We start from the raw sequence: 11,018 nt of genomic DNA, 5'->3' as shown, positions 1-11,018 counted from the left end.
TAAAAAGCTTAATAAACAACAGATTAAACTATTGGACAAGGGTATTTCATATACAGAAGTTATTACACAAATGAATAAGCTTAAATCAAACAAAGCACCGGGTAATGATGGTATTATACCAGAGATATATAAAATCCTTTCTAAAATACATATTCATTAATACATAAGGTTTTTATTTTGGCCCAAACTGAGTTAATAACCCCCCCATCTTGGCAATATACATTTATTTCGCCAATTTTAAAACCTAATAAAGATCCAACTAGATGTTCTTCATATCGGCCCATCTCATTACTTAATGTTGATTATAAAATGTTTATGAATATCTTTGCTGATAGATTGAAGACAATCATTCCCGGCATTATAGATATAGATCAGACAGGCTTCATTGTAAATAGAAATACTTTTGATAATATAAGAAGAACTTTAACATTAATAGATTTTGCAAATAGGAAAAAGAAAGATTTAACACTTATTAGTCTTGATATAAGTTCAGCATTTGATTCAGTAAGTTGGGACTATCTGTTTACCTTAATGAAGTGCACAAACTTCTCGGATGCATTTGTAAATCTAATTGAACATTTATACAAAGGAACGTTGGCTTATATTAAGGTAGGAACATATGTTTCACAAAAAATACCCATTCTTAAAGGTACAAAACAAGGATGTCCACTTTCTCCACTATTATTCACTTTAGTAATGCAGCCTTGGGCTAATTTGATCAGAAACAGTACTGACATAGAGGGTTTTGAAATAGATGAAAATACAACATCCAAAATTCAACTTTTTGCAGATTATGTTCTAATTACATCAGCAGGATCTAATTCTTCTATACAGTCTCTATTTGATAACATGATGAATTTTAAAAGTATTTCTGGTTTAATATTCAATGAAGAAAAACTAAAATGCTACCTATATATACACGAAAAAATATTCTCATTAGTGATTTTACTAAATATGTACCCAATTCAGGTCAGATAACTTATTTAGGTATAATACTATCTAAAGATATTAAATCTATTATATATAATAATTATAATACCTGTTTTCTTAATATACAAAATCTTTTAATACCTGGAATAATATGTTTTTACTATGGAGGAGAGACTTACAATTATTAAAATGATAATATTCCCCAAGATTTTATACTTAATACAATCAATAATACTTCCACCTACAAAAATAATTATCAAGAAACTGAACACACTAATGTTAAATTTCTTATGGGCACCTAATAGACCTAGGATTGCATTAAAGAAACATACTAATAGCTGGTCTCAAGGGGGTATTTCTTTTCCAGATTTTAATTTATATACCATCTCTTCTATTGTAAAAGTTATTACTTTATTAATAGATCAGTCATACGTCACAAAATGGAAAGATTATTGGGAGCTAATTAGTATACACTTCATGAAAATCTCCTTAACACATAAAAATATGATTGTAAATAACTCCATGTTATGGTTACTAAAGGAATTTTGTACTTCACCTATTACACCTAACATATGGTTTGTTACCCATTAAATATTATTATTAGTTATTGTAACTTTATATTCATGCACCCTAAGTATAGGGAATGGAATTTTATTGTATTTCCTATAATGTATACTCAGGGTATGCTTTTGTCATCTACATCTGAAGGAACTCATTTAGCTATAGATAATGATCTAAAGTACTGGTATCAGTTGATATCTGATAATAAAGTTAAAATCTAGATTTCTTAAAACAAGAATTTGATCTAAGAGAAACTTGCTGGTTAGAGGTTCAGACCTTTAGACAACATCTCATTAATAAAATAGATTTAATGTCTATAACTGTTAAAGAATCTATTCCAACACTGATTGATTACTTGATATTAAATTTACAACATAAAGTTTCTGATAAAGGTAAACTTTCATACATACATAAAGTTATCAGACAAGAAACTTTTTACAGTGTAGATTCATACTGGAATTATTTCACTTCTATTAATGGGGACCCACCAAATCAACAAGATAAACAATATATATTGGAATCTGCTTATAGAACTACGTCTTCCATTGTCTGGAGACTTCATACATGGAAATTTTTACATAGATCTTTTATACACCTTTGATGATGAATAAAATAAATAATAAAGATAATCTATGTAAGAGATGTAATGTAGAAATTAATGCTGACTGGGCTCATATGTTTTATGACTGTATAAAATTGAAAGAATACTGGAAGTCAATTAATGAATTTTGCAGGCTCTTTTACAGATAATTTCATTATTTCTAAATCTCTTATATTATTCAACACACCTGTACCTCAAAGTGTTAAAAGGTTAAGCTTCCCTTGTTATGGTCTATTCTAGCAGTGGCTAGGAAAATAATAACTAGAAATTGGATTTCAGATACACCTCCTCCGTTCAATGAATTTAAAATGTTATGAATATAGTGTGCCATATGGAAATAAACACAATTAGGACTAGAACAAATAGAAAAACATCTTATTTTATTGTATGGGATAATTTACAAAATTTGTTAAAAAAATTTTAATTTCAGTAGCATGGTATTTTAGTTTAATTAATTGATCTGATTGTAGTGGATGTCTTTGTAAATACTTTAGTTGTTTTGTTGAATATTATAATAATACCTATTTTTAATTACTTGTATAAAATTGTTATGATATTTCTCTTATATGTTAAAACAATAAACCTGTTTTGAAAAAAAAAAAGAACTCTCATAGCTGTGTTGGCAGAGAAACGTGACTTATCTGGCAAAAGAACTCCTCTCCTTATGATCTTGCAAAGGATTCTTGGCTGCAGGCCCACAAGATTCTTTGCTGGATTCCACAGACACCACAGCTGGATCTGCCACTAGATTCTTATAGAGGTGCAAGTGAGAAACAGGCACCCTATAAAAGTGAGTAGGTTTTAAGGGAGGAAGGATATGTCAAGCAAACACATCTAAGGCATCTTACCGACTACAGATTTAGCCATGGTTCTTGTGGCAGGAAGGCTTAAGAGCTTTACATAGTTAGCTTGGGCCTAGAAGAATTTCCTAGATTTACAAAGTAAAGGATTCCTTCATACTGTGAAGGCTATTCTCAAAGAAGTAGTTCTGAGAAGGCAAAGCTGAAGACAAGGCATCTTCCGAGTCAGAGTCCAAATACTTCTGGGGGGAAGCTCTACACAGGGCAAATTCTGCTTCATCCCCAGACTCTGAAAAATATACTTCACCCTGGAAAGAATATGTCCATTTTTTTTCCAGAAGTGGATCCAGGCACAGGCTCCTTCTCCAAGATGGGCTGTCTAAACTTTATGAAGTCTTACACCAGCCACAGTAGGTCCCGTTGTAAGACCTGGGATGAAAAGGCAAGGGATCTAGGCAGCATTGGCTGGGACAAAACAAAGCCACCGTTTTCATTTAGGTGCCTTGGACTTGGAAGCAGATGACAGGGCCTCACACTGCTGACATGTGGCAGTGACCTACATCTGGCTCCCATGTAATTCTTCCCAAACTATTACCAAGGGAACATTGCTCACACTCTCAAAAGGAATGGCCTACTTAGCAGCTTCAAAAACTCAACCATCTGTGAGTATCAGCACATTACAACTGAGCCATTGCTGTAGCAGCCTCTGGAGGGGACATGCCAGTGAGTCCAGGCCTAACAGACAGTGGACCAGGGGGGTGCTTAGCACCTCACCCAAGTCTGATCTCAAGAAGAGGTGGGAATTTGGACACAGACAGGTCTTTGCCTCCTGCATAGCCTTCTCTTTTTCCTTTGGCCATCTGTCTTTTCAGGATAATAGCTTGGAAACCAGCAGACACCACAGCATGTGAAGGCAGAGCCATACCAATTTCTAAATATTTTTGGAGGGATTCAGCCCTACACTTAATGATTTTATTGTTAAACGTAGTACAAAGGTGACAGTTTGTCACACCATGCTGGATCCCTAAGGAGAAAAAGCAATAGTAGAGGTAGTCTTTGGGGGGGGGGATCTGAACACAATCTGCATTTGATGACTTTCTTAAACATTAAAAATACATTAAAATTTTGTTAAATATAAAGGTCTCCAATTATATAGTTAGCTGGATCCTCAGCTACTTCAAGCCAAGCGACGGACTAACGATGCTCACACATAGAATGTTGTGCAAAGGACTAATATGGCAAAAAGGAATTAAAGATGGTGTCACAAGCCTTTCTACCACTGACATCCTGACTTCAGATGGAAAAGATGTCTGCTGGCTGAGTGGTAGTTATTGAGGCTTGCCATGGGTTTCAGCATGTCAGTAGCCCCAAGACTTGGTATTGCAATGCTGACTATGATGACCATCATTTTTGCTGTTTTGCTTATTCCCATTACACAGTAAAACCATCCACATATGAAACAAAGTTTCACAAACAAACATTCAAACAAAAACAGAATGGCAGAAAAACAATCCTAACGTTTGGAACTACAGTTTGCTGGTCTAACATTACTACAGAAACATCTATGTAGCCTACTGAGACACATAGGTAGGAGTATGGAACACAAAACTAAAAGTCCAAAATTCCACATTTCATTTGGCTGCATGCTACTATAACACTGCAATCCCAAAGACAATACTCTAGACCTTCAGAGCCAAGGATTTGCCTTCAAATATTTGTTCGATGCTAATCATCTGCACAAATTCTTGAAGACTTTATTTAAAACTCAATGTTTGCTCACACAAGTGCTGATTGTGTTAGAGGAATTTAACCCTACACTTAATGGCTTCTTTGCTAAATCTAGCACAAAAGGGACCATTTGGCAGAAAGTGTTGTATTAAATATGTGGCCCCATCCCGTGGACGCTGTTTAATAGCAAGGTGGATAATACTAATGAAAAAGGATCCAAGCATGCATATCGGTCTGCCAGAGAAAGTCTCCGCAAACAAGTTTAAAACACACACACATTACACAAAGCTATCTGAAGCCAATGCATGCATCTTTACCTTAACCTCAGCCACTTTATGTTCTTTCTGCCACTCCCATACTGACAAGATATGTTCATTGGATTCATCCACAGCACACAGATAGGCACCTCCATTCTAAATAAAAAACATAACATGGTTAAAAAAATCAAATTTAAAATAACATTTTCTAATAGTATAAAAAGAACGGTATGCATAAATCAGTTGCTCTTTTTCATGATTTCTTCCAAAGAGTACATACAAGAAGAAACTATCAAAAGTCTGATTTTATCTCAATTAATAAGTTACTTTGCTAATCAAACTAACAGAAAACATGAGTGAACTTCATCTGTTGACGATCAAAATGTTTCTTAACACATTCATATAAGCTAGAGGAAATATTTTGGTGGTTGCAAGACAGCAAAGAACTTTTTTTCTCAAGTGGAAGCAACAAGGCCTTATAAATTTGTATTTGGAAATTATGTGAAGCAGTGTCGATAAGCTTAGGCAGACAGAATTTTATTGCAAATAAAAATGCCTTTCTACCACACCACCCAACACACATCATTCCCTTACCTAGTACTAAATTACAGATCACAGTTATTAAACAGTTTCTTGGCATTTTGCCTTGAAATAGTCAGCCTGATGTTCAAAAATCTTTGCATGAAATTATTTACACATTTTCACATACCCATTTTAAGGTTTTGTGAGACATTTACAAATTAGTACTAAAAATATGAAATACACTGATGAGGCAGGCATAATAATGATTAAGTGTGTGTTTCTATCAAGCATACCTCTCAACTGTCCAGATTTTCACAGAATGCCCAGATTTTTGCCTCATATTTGTGAACTGTTTCTTATAAAATTGTGGCTCACTGGCAAATCATTAAGGACCAAAGTCAAAAAATAATGGCAGACATTTGATTTTCAGATGTCATATCCTTCAGAAAATTAATGTTAATGTAAATTAGTCTGTCTTAAAATTGTCCCTATTTTGGGGCCTTTGTGCCCCCATTATTTGTGGCTTTGTCCAGATTTCTTGCTTTAAGAGGTTGTGAGGTATGTTATCAAGCAGTTTGATTGCAATGAAACATTTTTTCACATTGTATTTCTGATCCATTGTGATGAAGCATTTATTAAAATGTAACAAAATCCAAGCAGACAGTAAACATTAAAGTGTAAGTTATATTGAAGTATAACTTGGAAGAGACGTAACACAGGAAGAGCTGCTAGGAAGTTACTAAGAAGAAGAAGAGATGTGAAGGCAGGGAGGTAAGACAGTTGGACAGAAAGAAAGTCTGCGAAATTGGAATATGAAATAGACAACAATATTCAACAAGAAGGTAAAAGCAAGAAAGAATAAAGAAATCACAGCTCTATTACAAAGCACTAATGTCTGCATCAAGCATACCAGTAAAGACTAAACTGAGGCTCTACTTTCTTCTGCTTCAGAAAATTTGTACCTACAATTTAAAACAATACGGTATCAAGCAAAATGACCATGTGATCATTTAAATTCAAAAATGCCCAACACGCTCAGGAGAAAATCTTTAATTAATGCATCCTTTCACTTATATTATTATCAAAATATTGCAGCTTTTCAAGATACCTCGTACTATCATTATTCATTTTTAACTAGAAAGTCAAGACTCTTACATTTGCCGTAATTATCTGTTTTCATTACTGAACCCCAAAGTCTGCAGGAAGGTAGTACTAGACAAAAGAAAAGGTTACAGAAATTCATTGTACAGTATAAAGCATAACAAATGTAAGCTGTGACACTTACAGATTTAGAGAATCCCAAGCAGCTCACAGCCCGATCAAAGACTCCAGTGCCGATTACATGCAATGTATTCAAACTGACAGAATCCCAGACACGGACATGTGGGTGCAATTGCTTCAAAAATAAAGGATACAAAAATAGGGATTTTATATATTTTTTACACAAGCCATTTTACAGTAAATTATTCACACATCCAAGATTTCTGTGATTTTACTACATACCTATATTCCAGTGGAACAGTTTAGACTTCAGTGGTTGAATCATACCAAACATAATCAGCAATTGTTTCTTCAGCTATTTTAAACCATACATTCATCACATTAATTTGCTTTATCATTTCATGGTGGTTCTTTGAATCATCTTTCTGCTAGTCTGCAACATTAAGTGTCACTACAACTTGCTCCATGACTACATCAAATGGGTACATAGCACTATCTTGGACTGGATGGAGAAATATCTTCATATAAACTAAGAAATGTAGCGTAATCTCAGATCCCATGAATTTTTACAATTTTTGAGAACATTTATGCACCAGCTCTGAAGCAGCTCAGCTGGCTGTAAGGCATTATTCCTCTTTCCTTAGCTCTTTTCTAACTCCCACTGAAAGGGGTAAAGATTTAGGCAATTAGGAGTGATGCACTCCACCTGAAGGTATGATGTTATTTCCTTTTAACTTCATGCTAGTTCCAGGATATTAAGCATTTAACAATCCCAGCTTGTGGGCATCCTTACTAATGAAGGCTATACCCACTGTAAACACCTGCCACCAGAAGTAGCTCCTGGTACAGTTATTCTAATCTGCCTAGGAATGCAGCTGTAGCAGAAGTGGGGCATATTCTCTCCCACCCCCATCTACAGGAAGGAAATCCTACAGAGGCACTCTTTTACTCTTTCAACTCATCTTCTGCCTGGGACTTGGACTTTCTTAAACCTGCAATAACAGGATGATCAGTCATTTCTCATAGCATATTGCCTAGCCAGCAAAAGCGAAAACAAAAACAAACAAAACAATTAGCAGCTTGTGTTTGCTTTACAATCCATGAAGCATGTAAAATAAAGAATGCTATTGGTTAAAACTGGCAAACACAACGGCGCATAAACATGAACAGTATGTTATTCAATGCTTTGCAATTTGTCTACTATGGAAATAAACAAATGTTTTCATTGCTGTCAGTGCTCTGTGTATATAGCCTAAAAATGCTCTCATCAAAACTAATTTTTTTCATTAATATAAATCACAAACATGTTCACAGTCACTGATCAATAGTTTGCGTTTTCATTGGACAATTGTTTTTGGAGGTCAAAATAGTAAATAAAACCATTAACTCAGTTTTCCTAAATAAAATGCAAGACAATGACTGGGATTCAGTAACAAAGCTGCAAAGCAAAAGCAACGCAGTTAAAATTTATGCAAGGACACCTGGTACTGATTATGTACACAGTGGGAATAGCACTACATGGAAAGAATGGCATAAATATGGCAATTCACTGGTGAAAGGAGAACAAGTCTTACAAAAACATGGACAGATCTACTATAGGTTATGCGACAATCTAGGCCCAGCAGAGGGCATGTAGCATTCACCAGAAAAGGCATCACAAATCTGCAATTATGTTTAGTGTAGAGCAGCCTGGAAACATAGTGCTAATCATCGTGATAACATGCCAGCACACCACTACAGGCCATGGAGCAGATTATAAAACGTCCGTGACCATATCAGCATCACTACATGTTCCATGCAGGTGCACAATGCTTTGTAAAGCTCCATGCAGCTTGAGAAGCTCTCCAAGCCACAGACAGAGTTATTAGTACAAGCTACCCAAGAGCATGGATGGCAGAATGTCAGCACTGACAGGACCAATCAGATTTTCCAAGAATATGTGTGTTGAGAATTCAATGCAAATGTCAAAGCTGTAGGTATCTGCAACAGATCAGCAGAATGGGTCCATCACAGGGTCACCTTCACAATACTACACATGTACATAAAGTCCCAGGCCATTGCATGAATCAGAATAGCAACAGGTGGAGGGGTCTGCCATCATGCTATCGCAGACAGGAAGGAGTTTTGGTGTCCTTATGTGGGGACAATGAAAGGACTTGTATACCCATAAAAGTATGGATAAGGGTGGTAAACTAATCAGACCGTCATGTACATCAGCAATGCAAAAGGTTGATTACACTGGCCTGGGCTGGTATCACAAAGTTTTGGTTGTTATGTCACTAACACACTCCTATGGCACAACACAGCTGTCAGCTTCCAGATGTAAAGCAGTGCCATCTCTCTCCTACAGGCATGCTAGGGATGCAGTATGGCAGCATATACCACATGGTACATCTGACTGCATTCTGTGTCTGAGTGGTTTTCTGTAATGGTGTTGAAGCACTGGTGTGTGGGATTGTCACATATTGTAGTTCTACATACAGGGACTTTGCTCCAGACACTTGAGCCGTGGAATCTTCCACTAAAGAGCAGGTCATACTTGATGCTAGTGCAGCATCTGAGCTTGATGGCGACTGTCATAACTCTGGCACATTCTGAGAGCACAATGCCATGGTAACTAAAGGGCACACTACCACCCATAAACAGTGATATATCTTGACTCCCTTTAGGCAACTGCCCCAAACTTTCTAGTGGACATGGAAGGGCAGGTTATGCATGGCAGCCATTCACTGTCATTACCTGCTCATGCACAAGTAGTGGGCAATGTTGCCATCACAGAGAATGCAGCATCACTAGTGAATAGCAAAGTGATGGATGTCTACACCATGGCTTTCACTGACTGCTTGACCTAGGTGTTACAAGGGCATTACAGATTGTCCATGTTGGTGTGAACGACCTGAGATGTACATTCCTGGACTACATGAAAAGAGACATGGAAGAGCTCTCCAATCTTGTAGCCCAGCCAGGTATGACCCTAGCCCTGAGTAGCATCCTGCCATCGGCCAGAATGATACCGCAATACAAGGACAAAATGATTGACTTCAACAATTGGCTAAGCTTCTGGTGTCGTTCTAAGGGGATCCAGTATCTGTCTGCCTGGGACAACATGGTCGACAGACCATGATGCTTTGCCAGAGATGGCCTGTACCTGTTGCCCCTGGGATTCTGGATACTGGGTATGGGTCTTTCCGCCCTTATAGTGCCTTTTTTAGGCAAGGTTCAAATGACAAATTCACCACCATAACAGGAACAGGCAAGCAAAAACTGAGAGTAATGCTACTCAATGCTAGAAGTCTAAATCTCAAAATGCACTCACTCAAGTCACTCCTTAAAACTGAGAACATCGATATCTGTGCAGTGACTGAGACCTGGTTCAAGGCTCTAGAGAGCACCCTGCAATGATTGTGACCTGGTTCATGGCTCTAGAGAGCACCCCTGTATTAGCAGGCTATAACTCATAACACACTTTTCAGCCATCCAACCTGGATAAGAACACCAAAGGCAGAGGTGTGTCCATATTCATTGAGGATATCCACACCTCCAGGCTAGTTGCGCAGCATAATGCATCCAAGGTTATCCAAGTGCAACTAACTCTGGGCAAAACTGCAATCCAAATTGTAGCTTGCTACAGATCCCCCACCATGCCCCAGGATTCCCACTCCTCTTTTCTTGACATACTGGAAAATATTAGGGTACAACTAAACACCCTAATAATAGGCAATTTCAACTACCCCACCATTAACTGTGAAAACTACTCATGTACCAACTCCTTCACTCAATGCTTACTGGAATTCATAAATTCCAATGCCCTGGATCAACTTATCTTCACCCCCACCAGAGGCAATAATATCCTAGACCTAGTCATTACCAACATGAGTGACTGGTGTTCCACACCTGATGTCAACTCCTCGTTGGTCAGATCAGACCATAAGCTAATCACCCTAGATATCCACATCCCACCCACCATTAAGGAAAACATTTCTCCAAAGACAACTTCATGCTTCTTAAGACAGAAGTGGCGAACTTCATGACACCCATGCAGATGGACAATACAGTTACGACTGCTGAATCGTACACAAATGCACTCTATAAGCACTTACACTAGTGCATGAATCATGCTATCCCAAACAGAACCAAGATGCTATCCTCCAAAAAAAGGAAGCCAATCTGGTGGTCTCCTGCCATAAACAATCTCTACAACAGAAGGAAGGAACTGTTGCAAGAGAGAGTAAAATCCCGTGAGTAGAGAAGCTCCCTGGTCAGCCTCGGTAAGAAGCTGAGATCCCTTATAAGATCCTCCAAAGCTAGCTACGAAAACAAAGTCACCACTGATTCTAAGGGCAACCAAAAAGCATTCTATAACTATGTCAAGAATCTCAGTGGCAACATCTAGATCTG

At 37.2% G+C, this 11,018-nt stretch overlaps 1 protein-coding gene across 4 annotated transcripts in view; it reads right to left on the bottom strand.

Moving 5' to 3' along the window:
- Nucleotides 1–11,018, bottom strand: part of EML2 (EMAP like 2) — a 1,798,491-nt gene that overhangs the window by 594,027 nt on the left and 1,193,446 nt on the right. For all 4 annotated transcript variants that reach the window (XM_044085260.1, XM_044085417.1, XM_044085337.1 and 1 more), the window contains 2 exons: nt 6,685–6,795; nt 4,938–5,033 (listed from right to left, as the gene is read on the bottom strand). In XM_044085260.1, the coding sequence (XP_043941195.1) occupies nt 4,938–5,033; nt 6,685–6,795 (207 nt within the window). The remainder of the gene's footprint in view (nt 1–4,937; nt 5,034–6,684; nt 6,796–11,018) is intronic.

This window comes from Protopterus annectens, chromosome 1.part0, assembly GCF_019279795.1.
Source record: "Protopterus annectens isolate FY-2018-M chromosome 1.part0, PAN1.0, whole genome shotgun sequence".
Taxonomy (NCBI): domain Eukaryota; kingdom Metazoa; phylum Chordata; order Ceratodontiformes; family Protopteridae; genus Protopterus; species Protopterus annectens.
This window is presented reverse-complemented; position numbering and strand designations above follow the sequence as displayed.